The sequence below is a fragment of the Talpa europaea genome (genome assembly GCF_964194135.1).
Source record: "Talpa europaea genome assembly, chromosome: 13".
NCBI classification, from domain to species: domain Eukaryota; kingdom Metazoa; phylum Chordata; class Mammalia; order Eulipotyphla; family Talpidae; genus Talpa; species Talpa europaea.
Window position 1 is genome coordinate 38,915,262 of NC_140080.1, and position 26,482 is coordinate 38,941,743.

The following is a 26,482-nucleotide window of genomic DNA, read 5'->3' on the forward strand; positions in this document are numbered from 1 at the left end:
TATCTCCTAAAAGCTCCATTTCCAATTATAGTCATATGAGTTTAGGACTTCAGAATATAGGGGATAATTTATTTAACTATTCTTTGTTGTTTAGAATTTGTTTTCATTAGTTTTTAGAAAAACAGTGTTATGGCAAACCTCTTTGTGTCTGACTATAACTTTCATCATTTTTTCATTATTTTTTATAGTGCATTCCTGAGAATTTTACAAGTTTTTATTTGAATTGCCAAATTGTTCTCCAAAAGAGTTGTGCCAATTGATATTTCCAAATGTGCTGTATAAAACTTCAGCAAAACTGTACTAGGAATCAATTTAAAAAATTTTTAATAAGTGAAAAATTAGTTTTTTCTACCCAAGTGAAAAAATATTAAAATATATATATATATTTTTTTGGGGGGGGTGGGGCCTCCCTGGTGACGCAAGGGGTTTAGTACTGCACTATGAAGCTATCCGCAGCCTCTGCAGCACGAGTTCGATCCCTGGCCTGCCAGGAAGAAACCCACATGGCACAGCAGACCTCTCCTGACTTGCCCGCTGCTCCCTCAGCAGTGTACTTGGGTCAATCTGCCTGTTCTGTTCCATACTCTGTCTCTGGTGAATCCTCTCACCCCCCACATCTCTGGCCTGTACCCCGGCTCTTGTATGCATAAATAAAATAAATCTTAAAAAATATATATATTTTATTTTTTTCAGTTTGATAAGTGAAAAATCATACTTAAGTTGCTTTTTAAAATTCTGATAGACTAATTTATATAGAACATTTTAATTTTTGTATTTACTTATCAAAAATCTTTGCCCTCTTTATTAGGGAATTTAGAAAAATGCATGTTCAAACCCTTGCTTTGTGCACATGTGTGAGTGCACAGACATGAACATTTTTTCCATTTGTAATTTTATGTCATGTTTTAATTGACAGAGGTTATAGAATTTAATATGGTCAGATCTATAGCTGTTTGTCTTTATAGAGCCTGCCTTTGTAGGTGTGCATTAAGTGGTTTTTCCAAATGCTCAAATTATACAAAGTATTCTTCTGAGTTTTATTTATTTATTTATTTATTTTTTTGTTGCTGTAAAATATGTTCTGTTTTTGGAGTTCACTTGAATGTAAGCTGTCAGGGAGGTATCTAACAACTTTCCCCAAGTGGTTAGATAACATTACTGGGATTATTACTAAATAAACTTTTGTATATAATTCTGAAATACAAATGTCTTTTAGGGAATGGAGAACTTTATTCAAGATGGATTTCAACAGTTTTCTGTTTATAAATACTTTATTCACATTTTACTTTGGTTCATTTCTGTATTTTTATGTTGCTTTTTTTATGTTCTTGTTAGGTTGCTTTTAAGGGGGATCCAGAAGCAGCCCTCATTCAATATCTTACAAATGAGGAGGCCAGGAAAGCCATTTCCAGCACAGAAGCAGTTCTGAACAACCGATTCATTCGAGTCCTGTGGCATAGGGAAAATAATGAGCAACCAACACTACAGTCCCCGACACAGCTGCTCCTGCAGCAACAGCAAACACTTGGTCACCTGTCACAGCAGCACCATCACCTCCCACAGCACCTTCAGCAGCAACAGGTGCTGGTGGCTCAGTCTCCTCCCTCAACGGTACATGGAGGCATACAAAAGGTAATCACAGGAAATTAGAGTATCTATTTCCACCTTCTAGATGATTGTTTTTCAGTTTGTGGTCTGTGAATCTTCTATATCAGAGCTACTCAATTTGATCTGCAGACCAGCAGCATCTGATTTCCTGGAAGCTTTTTAAATATGCAGTTTCTTACTAGATAAGGGCCTCACCCCAATCTCCTGAATCAGAATTGCTGTGGTTGGCACTCAGGAATCTATCTTTTAAGCAGCTCTCCACGTGGTTTCTTACGTACCCTAATGCTGTTTTACATCAGAATTATTCCTGAGATTACCTTCCCAAACTTAATCACTTTCTCTATGCAGCTCATAATTCCATATGTTTAAAAATACTCTTAGTGATTCTGCTCTCTCTCGTTCTCTTTTTCCCATGATCAGACAATTACGTTTAGTAATCGACAATTACATTTAGTAATCATGGGTGCAAAAAAAAAACAAAACAAAAAAACTGCATTAAAATCCTTTATGGCAATAGAACAGAAACTGAAATAACCTGTTATGCAGTTAGTCACAAATACAGTCCTCGAGGTATTCCCTCCATAGACATGAGTATTTTCTAAAACATGTCGTCTTTGTAGTACCGATGCCCTACCACCACTGAGCTTCGCTGAGTTCACAAATCTGTTGTAACCTGTAGCTGCCCTATCACTTCTCTGTCTCTTTTGGCCTGCTGAGCTTTGTTTCCTGGCAGTTAATTAAAACCTTCTGCCGCTGCCATAGCTATAGCTACTGCTGCTGATGGCACCACTACAGCCACCTTGGTTTCGTGGTTTGGCAAAGTATTGGCTTCTGCCACCACAGGGGCCAGAGCTTCTGCCTCCAAAGCCCAAAATTTGAATATTGATTTTTGTAATTGCCAAAATCAATATAGCTTCCAGTGTATTCAGAATTGTTCTGCATACTTGCATCTAAAGTTGCCTTCCTTCTGTCTGTATCACACTTCTTGTTAGAGCCCAAAGGTGAATACTTCCCTGCTTGCTGACTGAATACTGTATACAAGAGTGATATCACTTCTGTGATTCATTAGACAGTATTTTCTTAGTGCCACCCAAGATTGCAATATGTTTTAGGGGGGTAGTAGCCTAATCTGTCAAGTAAAAGCCTTCCTAAGAACTACATATTGATGAAAGCATAAGACCTTATTAGACACTTATGTTTATATGAGGATGTACACATTTGCATGCATTTTGTTGTGACGTATTTCAGGTTTCTAAAAATGTATGGATGATAATTCAACAATTACTTGAATACCACCACTTCACTTAAAAAATAAACCCTTATAAAAATAAGCCCTTAAAAATAATTAAAGTGTTCCCTCTTCCCATTTCCTTACTTTCCTACCCAGAGTAAACACTATCCTAAACTTGTTTCATTCTTAGGCATTTAAAAAATTTCTTACCACATTTTTATTTTGTACATACAGATGATGAGCAAACCACAGACCTCAGGTGCGTATGTTCTTAACAAAGTTCCCGTTAAACATCGTCTTGGACTTGCAAGTGGTAACCAGAGTGATACCGCACACTTACTGAATCAGTCAGGTGGTGCTGGAGAGGATTCCCAGGTATGTACTTCTGTGAACTTCAAATACTAGAGTTGTTCAATGACACGAAGAAATTAACAAATTGATTATCATCCAGATTTGTAGTGTATTGCTTCTTTGCTCAAGTAAGTGTGACAGCCAACTTAAGTTAACATAATTTCCATATAGTTAGCCAGAATTTTTTTTTAATTTAAATTTTATTTTTATATTCCCCTTACAATTGCAACCCCCTTATTTTTACCCCAAACCCTCCTTTCCCCGCCCCCCCACCCCCCATAGAGTGTCTCTTGTTCATAGTTATTTGTTGATTTTGATATTTTCTTTCTTATAATTATTCTTTTTCCTGGTCCCTTATTTAAGTTTTCTAGATTCCTGCTATGAGTGAGACCATCCGGTATTTTTCTTTTTCTTTCTTAGCCAGAAATTTTTTGCTATTCAAAACTAAATAGGTATTTGAGGATTTTAGCCACTTATTAATACATATCTGTCTCTCCACTTCTTTTATCATTTTTCCTCTTGGATAAATTCAGAACACAGTGAAGGGAATTTACCCTAATCAAAAGTCAAACTTTTATTTATTTATTAAATTTTATTTTTATATTCCCCATACAATTGCAACCCCCTTATTTTGATCCCAGTCCCTCTTTTCCCTGCCCCCCCCCCCCCCGGTGTGTCTCTGGTTCATAGTTGTTTGTTGATTTTGATTTTTTCTTTCTTACAGCTATTAAAAATCAAACTTTTAAACATAAGTGGTGTGTTTTGCCCTTTGGAATGTAGCTAGACTGTGACTCTGGCATGATGATTATTTCAGTGAATGAGGAAAGCTCAGAAAAAATAATTACAAGAGGGTGTTAACCCTACTAGACAATAAGAAGTGCTGTAGTCTCTTAAAGTAGATAGTTTAATACTGGCACATGAAGAGACAGCCCAGTGGAATAAAAGATTGACTAATAAACTCATTTGCAAATAAAAATTTGTTCCTCCATGGTATCTCAGATCAGTGAGGAAGATACATACTTTCTGATAAATTGTTTTGGCGTAACTAGATAGCCATATAGAACAGAGCAAATTAGATTCATTTTTAGTTTTTTTAAAGATTTGTTTATTTATGCATACAAGAGCTGGGTATACATAGGCCAGGGTGCAGGGTCGAAAGGTGGGTGAGAGACAGAGACAGAGTAGGGAGCAGAACAGGCAGATTGACTGAAGCACACTGTTGAGGGGAGCAGCAGGTGAGACAGGAGAGGTCTGCTGGCTTAACTCCCTGACCGGGAATCAAACTCATGTTTTAGTGGCTGCCAATAGCTTCGTGGTGCTGAGACTTAACCCCTTGTGCCACCAGGGAGACCCTAGATTCATTTTTAAATTACATTTTAAACCAGGGTGAGTTTCAAACCAATCAGATTTAGATGCTTTGGAAATGCTAAATGTTACAACCTGCATGAAAAGAAATTTGATAGCATCTGGAATAGTTGTGTGTACATTTCTCTAACCAGTAATCTTTCTAAGGATATTGCAGAGATGCACAATTAAAACTGAAAAGATGTAAGTACAAAGCTAGAAATTGTGGACTCTTTATAGTCACAAAAGAATGGAAACACCCAAATGCCCATTAGTGGAGGACTGGATACTTAAAATGTAAAATAAACCAGAAAGAAGAATAAAATTTCGAATGGTTTCACTTATAGGAGCAATGTACGGGATCCAAATAAGGGATCAGGGGGGAAAAAGGTAATTATAATAAGTAAAAATCACAATCAACAGGCAACTATAAACCAGAGACATTCTGCAGGGGGTGGGGAGGTGGGGGGAGAAAGGAGTAGGATCAAAACAGGGGTGGGAAGAGCACAAGGGACCGTGGTGATGGTTCATGGGTGAATGGGTGGTAGGAATTTCATGGGGACTATAACCGAGATGAAAATGCATACATTATACAAAAATGAAAAATGATGTAAAAATATATAAAATAAAATAACCCAAAAAAATGTTTTGTATCTATACAGTAGCATATGGGTAACTTTGCAAAGGATATCTTTGTAACATGGGGTGATCATGAGGGTATATGACATCATGCAAACAAAATGGAACAAAAAAATGTATAATCAGTCACTGTTGGTACAAGAAACTAGGTGCAGGGACTCCCTGGTGGAGAGTTAAGTCTCAGCACTATATCACCACTAGGGCCTAAGTTCAATCCTTGGCCAGGGAGCTTAACCACATGGTGCAGCAGACCTCTCCTGTCTTGCCTTTTGCTTCCTGCTCTGTCTCTGGTGAATCCTCTCATCCTCTGTACTTCTGGCCTACACCCCAGTTTTTCTCTGCAAAATTGAAAAAAAAAATAGGGGCAATGAACACGTAAGTGTTTGTAGTAGGAAAAAATGTGTGTAATTTAAAACTGGTGGTTATAGCAAGGACAGAGAAGCCCATCCTACAGCTTTGACTATGTCTTGTTTTAAACATTTGTTTCGGAACCATGTAAATGATGCATGTAATTATGAAATGTAATAAAACAAAGATAATCCATAACAGTTGAAAAGTGAAACAAATGAACTAGCATGTCTGCATATATAGTGCCTTAAAACAGTTTTTTGACCGAATTCCTGGTAAGTTGTACTCTGAAGACAAAAAAAACAATTTTAAAAAGCCCTTTTCAGAAATAATATTGTTGGCTATGTTTTAATATTGGTTTCTGAGCATTGCGGAATAAATCAAAAGGAATTATATTGGTGTCATTAATTACTAAGATTTCATTGTGATTGAAAGAGAGATGTAAGATATATGAAATTAAGTAAAAACTCTATAGTGTCCTTATCTGAATTGAAAGTATAGTGTAGATTCAGGTTGTATTATATGTTAAAAAATAAGTAAACAAACAAACAAAAAAATCTCTAAAGCATTTTCTAATTCTGTTCACTAGAAAGATCTAGAAAAATGGCCTACCCAGTTAATGTGTACCCTTTGCACCCAAAGGTACTATTTTGTCAAACCTTAGAAAGTGAGGAAATTATTAGGGATTAGTGGAATCTTGTCAAAGAACAAAAATGTCATTAAGACTTTATATCTTTTCACCATCTTAAAGGAAATTCAGAAGACAGAGAAACATGTTAAAGGGTACTGTTGAGTCCTGGGGAGAACACTATAGGAAGAATGACCTGGTTTCTTCAACAGTTGTTTTGCAAGGAAAAGAAAGAACTGGAATGGGACATTGAATGAAAGGAAACTTTTAAGTGTACTGATGGTATTATGGTTATGTTTTAAAAAGAAAGGAATTCTTATGTAGAAAAAAACTGAAGTAGTTATAGATAACAATACTGTTTGGGTTGCAGGTATAGTTGGGAGGTATAAGTGAAACAAGTTTATTTTCTGTGTTGATCATTTTTGCTGCTTGTTGATGGGTGCATCAAGTTTATGTAACTTTGTAGTTTTGTCTGTTTCAAAAATTCCATTATAAAAAGAAAAAGAAAAACAATTACAGAGTTGGAAGCCAGGCAGACCTGACTTGATCTGCCTCTTGCTAGCTGTGCCAGATAACTTGTGAGCAATGATTTTCTTTTCCTTAAGCTGCTGTGGGTACTAAAACTTTCATGTTACAAAACATGAAAGGGAAGTGCTTAGCACATAATAAATGCTCACTAAATTATAGGTGTTTCCGTGTTTTATTAATAACTAGCAGTCATAATAGCACCATGAACAACAACTATATAGGATTCCAACCATACTTAAGGAATTTTATGTGTAGTTAAAATGACTTTGCTTAAATTTGAGAACAATTAAGCATTGTATGATTGAGAGAAATTTGGTATTTGTGATTGAATTTCACATGAATTCCTTAATATTATATCCTGTGTTCCTACATCTTGTATTCAAAGGTAATTTAAAAATTGAGAAAGGAACAGCATGTCTTAGGAAAGACCTGAACCAGGAAGATTGTAGTTTACCTTGTTGTTTTGCTGTGCCTTAAGGCGGGGGTGGTGGAGATTAACTAGAGAGTTATATGTTCAGAAGAGAAAAGGAATTGAGATACCAACACTAGTATAGTAAGGATGGCTGTCATTTGTTTGCAAAATCAGATCTATGAGCTAACTATTAGTCTTATGTTTGATTGTAAACTCATAATATTCAGTTAAGTAAATATTAAGATTATGATTGCAAAATACCTTAATTCTTTTTTTTTTAATATTTGTTTATGCATATAAGAACTGGGGTACAAGCCAGAGGTGGGGGGGGTGAGAGGATTCACCAGAGAGAGTGGGGAACAGAACAGGCGGATTGACCGAAGTACACTGCTGAGGGGAGCATCTGGTGAGTCAGGAGAGGTCTGCTTCGCCATGTGGGTTGCTCCCTGGCCAGCCGGGGATCAAACTGGTGCTGCAGTGGTTGCGGATAGCTTCATAGGTTAAGCTATGTCTTAACCGATTGTACCACCAGGAAGGCCCCAAAGTACCTTAATTCTAAGAAGGGTTTGCAGTTATCAGGAATGTGGGTTCTTCTTTCACACTTCATTTATGACAGTACCCTCTAGCTAAAGACCACCAAGAACACACCTATAGTTGAACATGTCTAGTTTATTATTATTCAGTAAGGAAGTATACACAGTGAAACTTCTCAGTCAAAATGTTATTTTAGGATTTGGACTGTGTCAGGTGATTTGGGGAAGGTTTAAATTAAGGAAATAGAAGAAATTCCACAATTGTGGATGTCTTAATAAATCTTAGAATTATAGAAGACTAGAATGAGGCCAAAGCTATAATTGGGTAAAGAAGCTACAGTGTTTTCTGTTTAGCCAGGGTAGAGAAATGTTTGGTCACTTTCATGGGTATAGTTTTCATGGGATTTTCCCCCTGATGTTTTATCATGATTATGTAGTGAGTGCTCTTGTTTTTGTCTTGATCTATCGTGGTCTTAGGAGTGACTTTATCTGAGATTTGATAGTTTGTGAAACTGTTTAACAGAAGGACACAAAGGCCTAGCTGTGCATGGCAGACCAACTGCTAGATATCGGGGATTGTTGTTCATTTTCTTAAAATAAATAAATATAATGATAGAGGTGATTGCATTCAGAAACAAAACGTTGCTAAGAATTAATTTTTGTATTTTGTTTTTGAATGATAATTGAATTTTACATATAAGGACCTAGCTAAGTTTTTCAGAATTCCTAAAAAAAAAAAATTTATATATGTAAAGTTTTTTCTTTTTTAAAGATTTATTTATGCACACAAGAGCTGGGGTACAGGCCAGAAATGTGGGGGTTGAGAGGACCCACCAGAGACAGACTGGGGAACAGAACGGGCAGACTGGCCAAAGCACACTGCTGGGGGGAGCAGCAGGCGAGTCAGGAGAGGTCTATATATGAAATATTTTTATATGTGTGTGTAGATATACATATACATTTACTTCCTTTCTAAGAAATGATTGTAAACATTTAATCTTGTGTTTTATAGATATTTTCAACTCCAGGTCATCAAAAAATGGTTTACAGCTCCTCAAACTTAAAGACACCTTCAAAACTTTGTTCAGGGTCTAAATCTCATGATGTTCAAGAAGTTCTTAAAAAGAAGCAGGTAACAATCTTAATTCTCCCCTTAAAGATGAAAGAACCTATTGAATTCTTAAGTGATTATGTTAACACCCTTGAACACTTCAGTAGTAATGGAACTACTTTATACTGTTTATTTAGCTCTTTCTTGATACAGTATAAACTTGGAAGAAAAATCAACAAACAGGAAAAATGTTTTGTAGTTGTCTTTCAGGGACTACATCAAACACAAAGAAAAAAAATTTTTTTTTTCTCTATTAAAGTAAACAGCATTGAGCTGTCATGTGTTTTTCCCTCCAAGGAACAGAAGCAAGCAGGCACTTTCATTTTTTTTTCTTTCAGTTCATTTCTGGTTTTGTTTCACACAAACTATAACGTTTATGTGGTTGTATTCATATGACTAAATTCTGAGTATCACTATCAGACTGACTTAAAAACTCACATGAGGTTTTTTTTAGAATTTTTTTTTTTTTTAAGATTTATTTATTTATTTATTTATTTATACAAGCACTGGGTACAGTCAGAAGCGCAGTAGGGTGAGAGAATTCACCAGAGCCAGAGCGGGGAACAGAACAGGCAGACCGATGAAATACACTGCTGAGGGGAGCAGCGGGTGGCAGGAGAGGTCTGCCCACCATGTGGGACCCTCGCCAGCGGCCCAGGATCGAACCGGTGCTGCAGAGGCTACTGGCAGCTTCGCAGCCCAGCGTTCAACCGCTGCGCCACCAGGGGAGGCCCCACATAAGGTTTTTAAATAAATATTTATGTGTATTACCCTGCCTCCCCTCCATGAATTAGTTTTGGTGATTTAATTTGACTGAGAGGTGGGAGGCAACATTTTCCTGGAAAAAGTTTATAGATGTTGCTGTCATTTCTAACCTATGCATCTCACATTGTGAAATTTTAAACTTTAAAGATAAGGTTTATTACATTGGCAAGTGAAAACAACTTATGTTTTCTTCATTTGGGTCAATAAGTGAATGAGCCCTTATATAGACAACTAATTAATGGTCAATATTTTAAAGGCCTTTAAAATTACATTTATAAATGTGAACAACTTTATGTTGGAAGTGTTGGGGGAATATATGTAAAGGTTTTAGCTATTTTTTGATAAGGAAGAAAATTCATCTTAAATAGGAATGTCCCAGAATAAATGAGAATATAATAGTCATATATCACTGGCAAATTCTATATTCCCTTACTAATTTTTTTTTTATTTATATAGGAAGCAATGAAGTTACAACAAGACATGAGGAAAAAGAGGCAAGAAGTGTTAGAAAAACAAATCGAATGCCAAAAGGTAAGAGCTCATTATTTGCTGTAATTGATATATAGAATGAATCTTATAAAGCTATTCCTAATAGTGAAATTTTTAAGGATTATTCATACAGAAATTTTCTAGGTATAGTTTTACTTATTTCTGTTTACTTTATAGATGCTGATATCTAAGTTAGAAAAAAACAAAAGCATGAAACCAGAAGAGAGAGCAAATATAATGAAGACTTTGAAAGAGCTTGGAGAAAAGATCTCACAGTTGAAAGATGAGTTAAAAACATCTTCTGCAGTCTCCATACCATCTAAAGTAAAGACAAAAACAGAGGTATCTATTTGCATTGTTCAGATGTTCAGGATTATTGAACATCTGTTTCAAAGTTTGTGGCACTTTGAAAGTATATCTGGAACTCTTGTGTAGCCAATAGTTTAGTAGGGAAACAATTATAAAATTTTTTTTTAATGTTTCTATAGGTGCTTGTGTACTCTTTGAGAGAGCAGACTTGTATTTTTTAAGTGAATTTCTTGGTTCTCTATACTGAAGATGAAACTGCTGGTGATGGGGAGGACAAAGGTGTCTCCTATTTCAGCAGGTTTTTTTGCTAATGTTATAATATTGTAATAACATTATTGACTTTAATATGGGTAAAAATGTGATGTTATTAAAAAGAATCTCAAGTTTAGATCCATTTCAGTCTAATTTTATCATTTCTCTTATTTCCATACCCTGGGAGAGAAATTGCTTTACCACAGTTCTGTAGTGGGATTTTAATTTCCAGCCCCTTGAGAACTAGGAATAAATTTGTCAGGTATATGGAATAAAAATTTTTATGTACAATATCATATTACATTTGAAGTTGTACTTCCTTATCATTATAGGAAGGGAAAGTGTTCCATTGCTTTTTCTTTTTAATAATACAAATACCTGATGGTAGAAAGAAAGTGTGCACATTGTAAAAATTAAAGCGCATATGGGAGAAAACAAGTATTTGAGTCTTGACCACAAAGATGGATAATTTATTTCATACCCTCCCCCCCAAAAAACAGTGGCAGCAGTACACGGTTCAAATCTGAAAGCAATTATGTAACTTACATTTGTACTGTTAATGAATTTTTGTTATTTAATTTACTTAAGCCCATTGTATTTTATTTATGATGCCTCATTATGGGAAAATTACTCTCAGATCCCTTATCTTAGATGACTTTACAAGGTCTCATTTTTAGGTCATCTTCAGCAGTAGTACTGCTTATTATTTTTACTAATATCATTATATTGTTTGCATGTTTTTAGTATTATACCTGTGAAGTTACTTTCTGTAAGGCACAAATGTATTGCCGCATCCTCTCATTTCTCCAAAAGAGAGATGCATCATTCTGTAAGTATAGTATTCTGACTTAAGATCTTTGATGTTATCTAACAATACATTTTTACTCTTAATTTTCCCAAGGCCCAGAAGGAGCTGTTAGATACTGAACTGGACCTTCACAAGAGGTTATCCTCAGGAGAAGACACGACAGAATTACGGAAAAAACTCAATCAGTTACAAGTTGAGGTGAGATTTAAGAGGGTTACTATACATTGATACCTCAAAAAAATAGTTTTCTGTTCTTCTGTTGTCCAAGGTTCAGTTTGTATTCTACATTCTGTCTTTTGCTGTTATTCAGGCTGCACGATTAGGTATTTTACCTGTGGGTCGAGGAAAGACCATGTCTTCTCAAGGTCGAGGACGAGGCCGAGGTCGTGGAGGACGAGGAAGGGGCTCACTCAATCACATGGTGGTTGACCACCGCCCCAAAGCACTAACAGTTGGGGCATTCATTGAGGAGGAAAAAGATGAATTACTTCAACATTTCTCAGTAAGTTTTAAAGTAGTAAATGCTAACTATAAAAAACACTGTGTTAAGCATTTTCTTGTTGCATACTGCATAAATGTCAAATGTTTTATGGATTATAAAAAGTTGTAAAAACATGGGTATTAGCAAATTCTTACTAATACACTTGAAGGTCAAATCAGTCAACATCATACAGTTAATAAGTTGCCAGAACCAATAAAAAAAAAACCATGGCTGACTATTAACATTCAGGATCCCTATTCGTTAAACTACTTTTCTGAGAGAAAATGCTTTTAACCTTTTAGGTTAAAGATGGTAAGGGGAAACTTGAAGAGCACACTTTCCTTCAGGGTTCTTATTAGTTTGATGTCCATTAATCCTATTTCACCCTGACTCGTGAAGACTGGTGGGTTGTTACAAAGCATACAAATTTGAGATCTGGACTGTGACTTAATCAATCTGGAGCAATTCTTTGATTAGTCTGAACCTTTTTTTCATTTTTGATAAAATGAGTTACTAGCTATAAATGACTCTTTGATAAGTAAATAGTATCCTTGTAGAAGGATGCAAAGTACATGTGCAAAGTATCCTTGTAGAAGCTGAGTGAATGTAGACTTTTCCCTTTTAAGAATGAGTATATAAAATTAAGATCTTTGCCAACTAAGTTGAACTTTCAGATCTAATGCCAGCTCAGGTGAGGTGATAATTCAATTATGTAACAAATTTTGAAAGTGAACTCTGCAGAACTTTCTTTTTTTTTCTTTTTAAAGATTTTATTTATTTATTTATTTGTTTAAGAACCGGGGTACAGGCCAGATGCACGGGAGGGTGAGAGGATTCACCAGAGACAGAGCAGGGAACAGAACAGGCAGACTGACGAAATACACTGCTGAAGGGAGCAGCGGACGAGACAGGAGAGGTCTGCTGCGCCATGTGGGACCCTTGCTGGCCGGCCGGGATCGAACCGGTGCTGCAGAGGCTGTGGACAGCTTCATAGTGTGGCACTCAACTGCCTGCGCCACCAGGGGAGGCCCCCACTGCAGAACTTTCTAGTTACGAATAGTGGGTAATCTTGTTAGGTAAGAAGCTGCATGCTCCACCATGAAGGTGAATAGAGACTATATCTAGATGTTTTATACTTGCTCAAATGGATATCTCTCTCTTAGAATTGGGGTCATTCTAGAACATCTAATAATAATTAATTGTTATGGTCATATGTTTGATAAGTCTGAAATACGGCATTCAGTTGCTGAAAGGGTTGTGGCCAGGCCTTTGGAGAAGGAACAAAGCCAAGGCAGATGAGTAACTCCAAGAATGATATACTACCCTTGGTTTTGATGGTGGGTGGTTTTGATAGGGTGGTATCAGGCTGTCTTGAATACAAGTAACATACCATAGAAATAGGTATTTGGGCAGTCTAGAATTCTTGGAAAGAAATATAGAAATACATATACCTAGACATCATTGTAGATAGATTTAGCAAAGTGAAAGGGTAAATTTTCTTCAAGGTCTTTCATAATCCACAGAACCTAACGTAAAATTTATTTGTTTCAGTTTTCCTTTACTGTCCTTAATGATTCTGAAGAGATCATGGATAAACCATATCTATAAAAAAAAAAAAAGATGAGTACATTTTAGTGAAGCTATTCTCAAGTGTGAGGATCTAATTCTTTCAAAGTTTATTCGTGTATCCAGTAATCCGCTTCTAAGATTTTTGGACTATGGTAGTGGGGTCTAACTGTGAACTCAGTGACATAGGTTGGCACTTGATTTTTTTCTTTCTTCCTGATTATGACAGTAATACATGCTACTTTTAGGATGCATTTGACTACAAGTAACAGATAAATAGCTTGGAAAATATGGACGCTTATTTTCTTTTATTTCATGGGGTGTATGTAGATAAATATTTAGGATTGATTGATTCATAAACTCAGCCACACAGATTCTTTTCATAATTGGCTTTTTTTCTTAGGCCTTTTTCTTCATGGTGTCAGAATGGTTATAGCAACAACAAACATCATGGCTTCTAACAAGAATGTCCAAAGACAGAAAAAGAAGAATACCTTTCTTAGGACATTTTTTATATTATGAAATAAACCTTAACAGAAAGTACTACAATGCTCTAGTCAGCAAAATGCCATCATGTGTACTAGCCAGAATTGCCACATACCCATTTCTAAACTTAGTACCCTGTTTAAGGGAAACAGACTAACCATAATTTAATTAAACCAGTCATGGTTCACCATATAGAGATTGGCCAGTGATGAAAATCAGTATGTATTAGAAAGAAGTTGAGTTAGTAGGTAGTTAACAGGTCTTCCATGTTCACTGACAAAAACTTGAAAAGTATGCAGTTATAGAAAGATGAAAACAGCTTCAAGTATCTTAGATTCTTTCCTTATGGATTTTTCAGGTTTTATTTTCATGAAAGTTAATATATGCATCATTTGAAGAGTCAAATGAATTTAACCACAAGCTGTTAAGTAGTCCCCAGCCCTATTCTCCCCATTTCTCCTTCTTTAGAGATGTCTGCTTTACCTCATATAACTGATTTCTTTGTTTTTTACTTCTAAATAATAGTGTACTTTTCTTGATTTTTGTTGGTTTACAACATTATATATGATTCAGAGGTAGAGATCTTGCTTTTTAAATTTATTAGTCCTGCTTTCCAGTTCCACAGTTTTTTTGACTGTTACATCTGCTTTTACTTTCTCTCTTCCTGTGTATTTATGCTTTAAAAAGAAGTCACTTTAGGGCCTCCCCTGGTGGCGCAGCGGTTGAGCACTGGGCTGCGAAGCTGCCCGCACCCTCTGCAGCACCAGTTCGATACCTGGCCACCAGTGAGGGTCCCACATGGCGCGTAGACCTCTCTCCTGTCACTCCCGCTGCTCCCCTCAGCAGTGTACTTTGGTCCTTCTGCCTGCTCTGCTCCCCGCTCTGGCACTGGTGAATTCTCTCACCCTCCCGCGCTTCTGACTGTACCCAGTGCTTGTATAAAATAAATAAATCTTAAAAAATAAAAATAAAAATAAATCACTTTACTGTCATTTCAGAGGGAATGGGAAGGATATGAAATTGTATACAATGGATGTCAGTCAGCCCTCCATCTTTAGCCAAAACAGCCTTTTTTTAAATTCATTATTTTTAAATTTTATATATTTTTTACATCGTTTTACATTTTTGTACAATGAATGCATTTTCTTTTTTATATATATTTTCTTTTATATATTTTCTACATCATTTTTCATTTTTGCACAATGGATGCTTTTTCAGTCTTGAAAAGAGCCTTTTGAGTCTGAAGAAGGAAGTTTAGAAGTCTGAGTTTCTGTGTCCCTCCCAAATATTTGTTTAATTCGTTCTAATTGTTGTTTTTTTACTGGCAGGAACCTTTAATTTTCCCACTTCATTCGTGGAACTTCATTCCAGACAACTGAGTACTTACGCTATAATTACTGGGGCTTTTCCTGATAGCCTCTCTAGACAAGGTTTTATCTTATCTCATTGTCCAAGGGTCTGAAAACATATTTGAGATTTTTACTGTGTATGAAAGTGATATCTTTTTGTTAGACCTTGTTTTTATCAAAACAAAAGTTACCTTTTCTTTGGATGAAGCATTCAGAAACTTTTTAGAATAGTGTCTTACTGATATCCCTTTATCAGAACTTGTTAAAAACTTTCAATAATAGTAGATCCTTTTGAATGACTGATATTTGCTGTTGGTTTTTTCACCATTGGGAACAGTGTTATATACATGTGACTGGATTTGAGGGTGGTCCTACACATTGCAAGTCCTTTAGGTACCTCTGGCTCTCCCACCTACTAAAAGTTAGTGAATGTTCTTTAGTTAGTGTGACAACTAAAATGCCTAAAGCAACATAATTGTCTCCATTTGAGAACGATTGCTTTAGGTAGGTTCATACAAGTGAGTTGACTGGATCAAAAGCATCCATATTTAAACTTTTGGTTGCCACATAACCTTTCAGAAGGTGCACTGATTTATATTTATTGTAACATTGGATGAGAGTGCCTATTTTCCCATACTCTGAAAGGCACTTGAGGTTTTTTTTAAGTTTTTTTTTAAAGATTTATTTATTTATGCATACAAGAACTTGGGTACTATGGGCCAGAGTTGTGGGGGTGAGAGGAATTACCAGAGACAGAGTGGGGAACAGAACAGGCAAATTGACTGAAATACACTGCTGAAGGGAGCAGCAGGCAAGTCAGGAGAGGTCTGCTGTTCCATGTGGGCAGCTCCTTGGCCAGGGATCGAACTTGTGGTGCAGTGGCTGCGGTCAACTTCATAGGTTGTGTCTTAACCCCTTGCGCCACCAGGGAGGGAGGCCTTTGAGTTTTTTTTTTTTCTCGTCCTTGCCAGTTAGGTGATTACTGAATGATGACAGGCACAGATTTGGCATTAGTTTCTGATATGGGAAATTGACGGGGCTAGATGATTTTCTTTCTGAATAACTTCTGCCCCTAAAGTTCAAGTACCTCTGAGTTGCATGTAACTTTTCATTGATGATATATATTTGATTTGCATATGTTCCCATATATTACTATTTTATTTGAGGGTTTTTTTTTTTTTCCCCAACACACATTTGCAAAGTATAAAGGAAATAAAAATGTATGTAATGGAAAGTAAAATTTCTACTTAGGTCACTGAATTTCATATAGTCAATTGCTGTTTATTATTTCTCACATTTTCTTAAGATTTTTTTTCTCTGTGCACACAGATACAGTTTAATCTTATTTTGCACAAATGGTAGCATGTTATATAGCACTTTTGCATGTGCACTTTATTTATTTATTTTTGAAGATTTATTTATTTATGCATACAAGAGCTGGGGCACAGGCCAGAGATGAGGGTGGGTGAGAGGAGTCACCAGACAATGGGGAACAGGACAGGCAGACTAATGAAATACACTGCTGAGGGGATCAGCGGGCGAGATAGGGGAGGTCTACTTCGCCATGTGGGTTTCTCCCTGGCCAGCCGGGGATCGAACTCGTGCTGCAGACACTGCGGATTGCTTCATGTGCGTTGCTTAACTCCTTGCACTACCAGGGAGGCCCTACATGTGCACTTTTAATTTATAACAAGTTGTTTAATTAGGAATTATGCTATACTAGTGTATAGCATGTTGCTTCATTCTTTTTAATGACTGCGTGGTATGTCATTGTAATAGTGCCACACTAGATTTGAATAGTCCCATATTGATGGGATCTAATTATTTTCCAATATTATTTCAAGTCACAGATATATGTGTAAGAGAATATGTGTTTTAATAACTACATGGCATTTTAAGAGGCGAGCCTTAAACTTTTTTAAGTGTTAAAAATTAGTATATATGGTTTAAAAATGTGCTTAATAAAGAGTAAAAATTTCTCTTAACATCTGCCTACCTTTAAAAGTTAGCTACTTCCTCCCTGGTGGTGTAGGGGTTAAATCTCAGCGCTATCATGCTATGACCACTGTGGCCTGAGTTTGATCCCTGGCCAGGGACCTAACCCACATACGGTATAGCAGACCTCTCCTGTCTTGCCCACTGCTCCCCTATTTCGTTAGTCTGCCTGTTTTGTTCCCCACTCTGTCTCTGGTGAATCCTCTCACCCCTCATACTTCTAGCCTACACTACACCCTTGTTCTTCTATAAATAAATAAATAAATCTTTTAAAAAAATTTTTGAAGTTAACTACTATTCTTGGGTATTTGCATAGAAAAAAGATTATGAATATAAAAATATACACATCTTTAAAAATAATTTTCTAAAGTGGGATCATATTAATACATGGTTGCATCACCAAAAATCACTTTTAGCATATAGTTTGGTATTTTTTAAAATTAAGCTATTGATTTTAAGTACTTATTAAAACATGCACTATCAATTCTAAACATATAGTTTAATGATTTATCAGAAGGTAAACTCCCAAATGCCTACCCCCTCAGTTCAAGAAATAGAACATTCTCAGCAACCTAAAACCTTTCTGCTATCCCTTTCTAGTCACTATCTTTTCTCTTGTCAGAAAGGCTTTGTTCAGGCATGAGAGATAATACTATGGCTGTTATTCAATGTTAGTGAAGCAAGTAGATATTAAATAAGATCTCTTTAAACATGAAACAAGCTTATGCATTGAAAAGGTGATGAAAATATATTCACCAGAAGCTTGTGGGATCCCAATCCTGTTTTTCCCCTAGAAAGAATGGTTCATTATTTGCTAATTTAGTGTTAGAATTGGCTTTATATAACTACCACAAATGACGAGAATCAGCTGTAGTTTTATCAGCCAAATGTGCGTTCTAGAATTTTGTAGTAGTATTCTGCCTGGTTTTTAAATTTTGTAACTGGAATTGCAGTGTTTATTCTTTTTTTTCTAGTTTCTTTTACTTAACCTTAAATTGTGAGATTCATTTGTGTTGTTACATATAAGAGTAACTTGCCATTTTTACTACTGTCTAATTTACAGTCATATAAATGTAGCACAATTTGTTTTCTATTTTCCTATTGTTAGGCACTTGGGTTATTTCCACTTTATTTTTATGAACATATGGTAACATGTAAGGATCTAGTATATGGCTTGATGGCTATAATTATAGCACTGTATGATATAATTGAAATTTGTTCAGAGTAGAACGTAAAGATTTATTTATTTATACATACAAGAGCTGGGGTACAGGCCAGAGATGTGGGGGGTGAGAGGATTCTCCAGAGACAGAGTGGGAAACAGAACAGGCAGGCAGACTGAAATACACTGCTGAGGAGAGCAGCGGGCGAGACAGGAGAGGTCTGCTGCCCATGTGGGTTGCTCCCCACAGGCCAGGGATCGAACTTGTGCTACAGAAGCTTCAGATGGCTTCATAGTGCAGTGCTTAACCTCTTGCACCACCAGGGAGGCCACCCCTAAATTTATAAGCCCCTCTTCTATGATGTTTTTCACAACTGAACCAAGAATTAGGATTATTCCATAATCCAGCATTGTTGATAGAAGAGCTATAGGAATGAATAAGTTTCCACTTTTCATGTAATGTTGGGTCCTTTTCATTTGTCTCTGCTGCTTTATATTTATTTTATTTTTAAGATTTATTTATTTATGCATACAAGAATTGGGGTACAGGCCAGTGGTGTGGAAAGTGAGAGGATTCACCAGAGATAGAGGAGGGAACAGAAAAGGCAGATCGACTGAAATATACTGCTGAGGGGAGCAGTGAGTGAGACAGGAGAGGTCTGCGGTACCGTGTGGGTAGCTCCCTGGCCAGAGATAGAACTCGTGCTGCAATGGCTGTGGATAGCTTCATAGTGTTGCATCTTAACCCCTTGCACTACCTGGGAGGCCCTGCTTTATCTTTAAAAGTAAACATTTTATTTCTCTTACTGAATTTTGCTGGGGAAGAAAAAAATGTACAGTACTACAAAGAAATACATTTGAAACTGAGGAGTTTTACCTTAAGTTAGACGAGTAGATGTTTAATGAATATTTGTTGAATTCTTAGGTGAGTTGGGGAGTACTTGTCATAGTGATGTATCATGTTAGAAGGTGAAATAGGAATAGCTTTAGCAAATATAGGTGGAACTATAAGAGATACCCTGATGTAAATAAATGCTTTTTAAAAAACTGCTTATAATTTTAAGGTTCCAGTCTAAATATGCAGTCAAAGCCAAAGACCATTAATTGTATATAGATAGCTTTTGTTTTCATCATGACTTAAGTAGAGTGACTATATAATTTATTATCCAGACCAAGATATATGCTAAATTTTACCTGACATAGGTAGAAGCTTTGAACTATGAGCAAACCAGAACATCCAGTCTTCTAATCAAAAAAGGCCCTTCAGTTTTTCTAATCCTCATTGCAAATCATGGATCAGCTTTACACATTTTACAATTTAAAATAGCACACATTTGAAGAAATCATTAGTATTGTGAATACAAACTTTTGTGTTCTTCTAAAATCTATTTTAGGCTCCAAACCAAGGGTCAAAATTCAAAGACCGTCGGCTACAAATATCATGGCACAAGGCCAAAGTGCCTTCTGTATCCAATGAGACTGAGGAAGAAGAAGTCAAGGAAGAGGTAAATTTAATGATTGAAAATAAGAGTTGAATTGGATCATTTCCCAGTTCTGTGTTTTTCTTAATTTTAAAATAACTTAAACTGCTGCTTTTGTGCAGGCAGTTAAGACTTGTCTACAAATTTATTAAAGCATCAGAACAAGTGCAGAAATAAAGCTCTTTGGGGTTTGTTTTCTGGTCTAGGAGAAACTATTTTTTATTGCATTTATTTTGGCTTTATTTGAGCTCATGAAATTTTAACTCTGGTAAATGAAGACATGGATTATGTGACCAAATTAAACTTGACCTTTTTTTAAAAATTGAGTTTACATTGATAGGCAACACTGTATATGATTTAGGGGAATAGGTTCATAGCTCTTTAGGTGTGTGTTACCCACACCACACCCACCACCAAAGAACCCAGTCCTTTGCCATAGACTGTTGAGCTCTCTCCCACTTTATTCCCACCCCTACTTTTCTTCCCCCTTTAGTACCCTCAATTCTGCAGTCATATTTCTAGAATTTGTTTTGATTCAGTTTTATCAGTTCCTTTGTTGTTTCTTTATTCCACATGTGAGTGAAATCATCTGATATTTATCTTTGCCTTCTGATTAATTTCTAAGCATAATCCCCTGCACGTCTATCCATGTTGTCACAAATGACTAGAGTTCATTTTTTTTTTTTAAATAATTGAGTAGTACTCCATGGTGTATATATACCTCATAGCCTTAATCTTTTCCTCTGTTTTGGGGCACTTAAATTGTTTCCATTACTTGGCTGTTGTAAGTAATCCTACAGTGAACATAGAAGTGCCTTCATCCCTTAGAATTAGTGTTTATTGCATTCCTTGGGTAAATATCTAGGAGTAGAATTGATGGGTCATAAGGTTGATCTATTTTTAATATTTTGAGACGTTTTCATACTGTTTTCCCATTGGGGCTGAAATGGCCTATGTTCCCACCAAAAGTGTATGAGAGTTCCTTTTTCTCTACACCCTTGCCAATAATAATATAAATTTTAGCTGGTTTCTTTAGCTTATTCAAGTTCCACAAGTAGTAAGTAGATTTGAATTTCTTGTTTTCTTTCTATGTGCAAATCTAAAATCAGAGTGTGAGGGGATTTTTGGACATAAGCGGGAAGATTAGGAAAACCAAGGACTTAAAATTATTATAAATACTAAATAAGTTATCAGCCTCTTAAGGTGTATGACAGTTTTGCTTTTTTACTCCCCTCTTTCTACTTAGTTTGTTGAAATGCACACTTAGCCAGCATTACAAGTTACTCCTGATTCATGATAATTTTGGTTTTGAAAGTCTTTAGCATTATAGTTGATGAAAGTCTTCTGACCATATGGGTAATTCTACGTAAGAAAAGCAGAAACAATTATCATTTTTTTAAAAAAAGGGCATGATATTTGGGGAATGTTTATAGATACAATACATCTACTTTCCTTAAGATTTTATATTATTAGTAAACTTTGGACTGTCCATGTCATGAGGAAATTAGTGTATTCTTCACTCAAAGATAATCAGATAGCAAAGAAAAGATTTGGGAGTTAGGTCATTTATTTTCCTTAATGTGAAGTTAGTGGAATAAAAGCACATTTCATCAAAACTATTTCATAGATATTTTTCTCTCATTTCCCCTGTAAAATGTTCATATGTTCTTTATTTTTGTAATTATTGGATTGGAAATCTAGTAAAACCAGGAAACACAGAAGGAGAGAAGAATAGATAATACGTTTAAAAAATGTTTCAGGTTTTGGTGGGGTTTTTTGGCCTTGAAAGATGCTCCGAATGCATCATTTGTAAATCCAGTCTGGACTTTGTATATGAATCTGTTCGTCCTTTGGCCTAAAATGTATCTTGACTTTTTTCTACTACTAAGCAAATTTTTCCTTCTCTTTCTTTAGGAAACAGAAACCTCAGATTTGTTTTTGCATGATGATGACGATGAAGATGAAGATGAATATGAATCTCGTTCATGGCGAAGATGAAATCTGATTCGAGCTGTATACTTTTTAGGAATATTGTTTAGAAGAACAACTTTTTAAAATTATTTAAAGAAGTCAATGAGCCAAAAAAATTTCTTTTTATTTTCTTTTCAACACAATAGGTTTAAGGACAGCAAGTTTGCTATTTAAACACATCTCATAACTGTTCATGATATTAAAGCACCAAAGGCCTAGTGACTTTTACACAGTTGTGAAGATCCACAGGAATGACACGGATACTCTCTAGAGCCTTATTTTCCACACCACCTGTTTTTGTTGCTATTGGTGTTGGATTATAATGTAAATGACAGGGTGTTCAGAAATTTTATTTTGGATTCTAATCTGCTGATAAAATTTCATTAAATGTCAAAATTGCCTGGAATCTCTTAACTCTCAGCTATTATGGATGGGTCGTCAGACAGTAGGAGATATTTGTGATTAAAATGCCCTTTTGCTTTCAAAAATTATCTTGAAAGTAAATTTAATTTTTTTACTGTGGAGGAGCCCAGTTTCTATTCAGTCTAAATTTTGGTGTTCCATGTGTGGTAGTAACTACTACTTTTAGTGTAAATCACAGCAAACTCTGTGGTCTTAAATGCTGTAAGGCAGTGGTAGCTAGCTCCATAGTATTTCCATTCTCATTAACTCTCCTGGACTCTGCTACTGATCTTCGTTTACTTTGATACTTAGTGGACATTGATTCAGTTGATCCTTTTTCTTAACATTCTCACAAAGTAAAAGGCTTTCAACTATTGCCCCTTTCTTGTCCCTGTTTTCTTTCTCCTGCCTTTTTATTAATAGGCCTGACTTATCCATTATTGAGATAAGTGATTTTTTAGGGTCACCAAAAGTCAGTCCTCAATAAAAAGTTGAAACCAGCACCTTGATAAATAAGTGATGTTTTGATGAGAATAATGTAAAGATTTGTAGAGGAGAGTCACCAGCTTTTTTTATTTTTTATTTTTTTTTTTAAGCTTCAGTTTAGTTTACTTACACAAAAGGGTTAAAAAGTATCTGAAATTCTTTTCCTAAATTTAAACCATGATGGTTTGGTGACTGGGGGTAGGGTCGGGCTTGGGTAGGGTAGGGGATGGGTATGCTAGAAATAAATGGGAGTCATAACTTGACTTTGATCAGATGAACTTATATTTTCATAATTTTGTAGCTTGTTGCTATCCATGAACATGCATCCTTCAGTAGACAGTTTCCTTCACTGTGTGCATTTTTACTGTACACTGTATAGAGTAGAGTATTTGTTAAGTAAAATATATATGTAAATTTATGTCCTTGTGTTCTGAATGTTAGATGGAAAAGCAGAGGAGCAACACTACACTGTATTGACCCCTGGGGAAATAAAATGATTAATGTACATAGGATGTCACTTTTTCAAGGATATACACATCTATGTTTTTATAAGTGTGTGGTGTGAAAATTTGCAACTTCTGTTGGCTTCAAAAGGCTCTTGGTGATCACTATATTAAGGATTTTGTTGCCTGAGGTGAAGACTGTTTTTCACAGTAGAACCTATTCACTAAGAAACTTAAAACCATCAGGCTCTAGATTTACTTAGTTAGCTACAAGAAGTTAAATCCCACATCCTGATTGTCTTTTCTACATATTTTCCTGGAATGATGTATCAAACCAGGATCATTTTTAAGTTCATAATAATAAAGACTTCCTCTTTGTAGGTTATTATTGTATTTCTGATAACACTGAAACTAAAATAAGCTTATAAAAGAAGTAAAACATTACAATGGGGTACCTAGAACAAGCAATCTTGCTCCTTCCTCCTCCATCATCTCTAATGAGATTTTCTTGATGTCTGTGGCTCAGTCGGTATATATTTTGAAAGATTCATTGTGGTGAATATTTTGAGTCCTGACAGTTTAAACGTGATAGAGGGAACAAAGGATTTATATATTTTTTGTACAAAGTTTTTTCTTAAACTGTATAATTTTGTAAATAATTTGTTTGGTTTTTTTGTGTACTAAAACTACCAGCGTATAGATTTCAATAAGAATTGTTGTATTTTTGTATTTGGAAACTGAAAATTACAGTAAATTAATGGATCTGTAAGAAAATTTTCAGTAGACTGACAGTTTGACAGAATGAGATTCCTTTTCATATGATTTTTTTAAACCTCAAAATAGACTTCTTGTACTCTCAGTACAGAGAGTTAAGGATTTGTTTGACTTTTTAGTTATTGGGGGGAGGGGATATTTGAAGGAAAGGATGTTAAAGTGACAAGATACTTTTTCAGTAAGATTGAAACCCTTTGTATAAAAATTTTCAGTATACCTTAAATAGGACTTAAGTGCTTTAAAATGACCTTTCTAAGAATTCTAAAACGTGTTTGATTCTCAAAAATTAACTCAAAGTATGGATTAAACATAATATTAGAAATTTTTAAAGTTAGCATAAAGTGGTTAAAAGTGTATGTATATATTTTTTCCTTTAGATTTTTTTCACCCGCACCCTCAAATCCCCAAGTGTTCGAATTTCTGTGAAACCGAGTAACTACCTTGACTTGTTTTCTTGACATCATTTATAGAAAAAACATAGTACCTGAGGCAAATTCTGTTATTTTCAATGTGTCTGACATCTTTATGAATAGCTGATGAGGAAAAACAAACACCGATTTGGCCAGGTCAGCCTGGTTTGCTAGTGGATTGCTGCCCAAGCTTAAAAAGGTGACCCCAGGGAATGCAGAATTTCCCTCAATTTCTTCATGTTGTAATTTTGGGGAAACATCATCAGTAGCTAAGATGACAAATTGGAAAACAGTCTTGTTAGGGTGGAAAAGGTCCATAGTGATGGATCATTATTTCAAAATGAAGGAAAAAATCATGTGAAAAGGAATAGTGGTTCATCTTGATGTATAGTACGCCTGTATTATAGTTTTTACAAAATTGTGAACTTGTGTAATAGTATAATAGGAGATATTGTTGAATTTCTAACTGTTTATATACATTTAAATTCATATATGTAATGTTTGTTTTATCGATTACAATCTGAATTTCTAAGAAGCATGTTGACTTTTGCAATAAAGATGCAATATGGAATGGTTCACAATTGGCAAAAAAGAAAAGAGAAAAGAAAAAGTATTACGAATTTAAAAGAATTTGAAAAATTTATGAACCATTCCAAAAATTATAACAATCACCAAAAGAGCTGTAATTCTGGCTTGTTCTGGAAAGAAAGAAAATGTGTGGGTATGCCTGCTTGTGTGTGAGAGTGAGCGTGTAGAGGACATGTGTGTGTGTTTTATGTTCGGTTCATGAACATGAGAGAATGTCACTATTAATTTGGGTACTGAAGTTACTGGCTATTAAATATTGAGTAGAGTAACTCCCTCATTGGGGTCGTGTTGAAACAGTAGTGTGTTAAAGTGCTACTTGTAAGTAACCTTTGATAGCCAGTTTTCTTTGTGGCAGGGTCTGGGTTTCCTACCTATGAAGCACAATTTTATAAAAACAATTATTTTTAGAGACATCTCTGCCCTTACTGGTGTCAAGTAGGCTACCTGAGGAAGACGAAGCTGTAGGAGTGGGTGATCTCTATGCCAGGCCGTGATCCGTGAGCTGGTAGGTGATGGAGCGTTCGTCCAGTTAGTGGCCGATTGTCTCAGCATCACTTCTACTTGATTGAAGGTCTTGTAGGTGCCCACCATTTTGGGCCACATAATCATGTCTCACAGGTATGTCTTCATTTGAGGCTGCTCCATCTGCAACGGATCATTTTCACATTATCTTGATACCAACAGTAGGAAAGGCATTTTCCTTAAGTGAACAGAGAAAAGGGAAAAAACACCTTGAAGAGATAACCTGAAGTCTAATTGTGATGAATATTTGTAAGGAATAACAGGAGGAAGTCATTTTACACACTAGAGACTAGGTGGTAATGGGAAAATGAGGTGCATTACTTGGGCCCAGACCTGCTCCGTCTCCCGCCCCCAGCCTTCCCATCCAAATAAGAGGATTTATTGTGCCCTTTTTTTTTTTTTATTTGTTTATGCATACAAGAACTGGGCTACAGGCGGGAGGTGTGGGCAAGACAGGAGAGGTCTGCTGCATCATGTGGGTTAGCTCCCTGGCCAGGATGGAGCTTCAGTGGCAGCGCTTCAGTGGCTGCATGCTGAGACTTAACCTCTTGTGCTACCATGGAGGCCCCATCTTTTGCTATCTTAGAAAGTTCTTCAAATGATTACTAAGAAGCACTTAAAAAGCATACACAGGAAAATACTAAAGTATTAGTAAATTTCATTCTTTTCACAACAAAGAATCTTTTATGCATTAGGTAAATGCTAAGTAAGTTGTATTTGCCTGTTTTGAATAATTTACCCTATGTTTATAATCAGCATTAGATCTGGGATTTGGGGGGGAGCATAACTCTGAATATAGTTATAGCTTTAATAGTCAAATATTTTACTGAAAAGGAACTCAACAAAAATTAGTGTTTTTACTGGTTTTGATGTAAATTATTCTAAGGATAACTAAGGAAATTCTGAGAATAAGCCAAGCAAGGAAAAATTTTGGCTCATGTCACCCAGTATAATCTCTAGTCTGTATCTGATTGTTTTAGTAAATAAGATAACATGAGTGTGAATGTCAA

General features: G+C 35.7%; 1 protein-coding gene across 4 annotated transcripts in view; it reads left to right on the forward strand.

Moving 5' to 3' along the window:
• The window catches only part of LOC311182933 (RNA-binding protein 27), a gene marked incomplete at both ends in the record, with an annotated part of 74,445 nt that extends 52,571 nt beyond the window's left edge, over positions 1 to 21,874 (forward strand). For 3 of the 4 annotated variants that reach the window (XM_084252085.1, XM_084252086.1, XM_084252088.1), the window contains 9 exons: positions 1,336 to 1,632; positions 3,074 to 3,214; positions 8,635 to 8,754; positions 9,955 to 10,029; positions 10,165 to 10,329; positions 11,450 to 11,554; positions 11,667 to 11,858; positions 19,790 to 19,900; positions 21,791 to 21,874. In XM_084252085.1, coding sequence (XP_084108211.1) covers positions 1,336 to 1,632; positions 3,074 to 3,214; positions 8,635 to 8,754; positions 9,955 to 10,029; positions 10,165 to 10,329; positions 11,450 to 11,554; positions 11,667 to 11,858; positions 19,790 to 19,900; positions 21,791 to 21,874 — 1,290 coding nt within the window. The remainder of the gene's footprint in view (positions 1 to 1,335; positions 1,633 to 3,073; positions 3,215 to 8,634; positions 8,755 to 9,954; positions 10,030 to 10,164; positions 10,330 to 11,449; positions 11,555 to 11,666; positions 11,859 to 19,789; positions 19,901 to 21,790) is intronic. The other variant, XM_084252087.1, reaches the window with a different exon arrangement.
• Between the last annotated feature and the right edge of the window lie 4,608 nt (positions 21,875 to 26,482).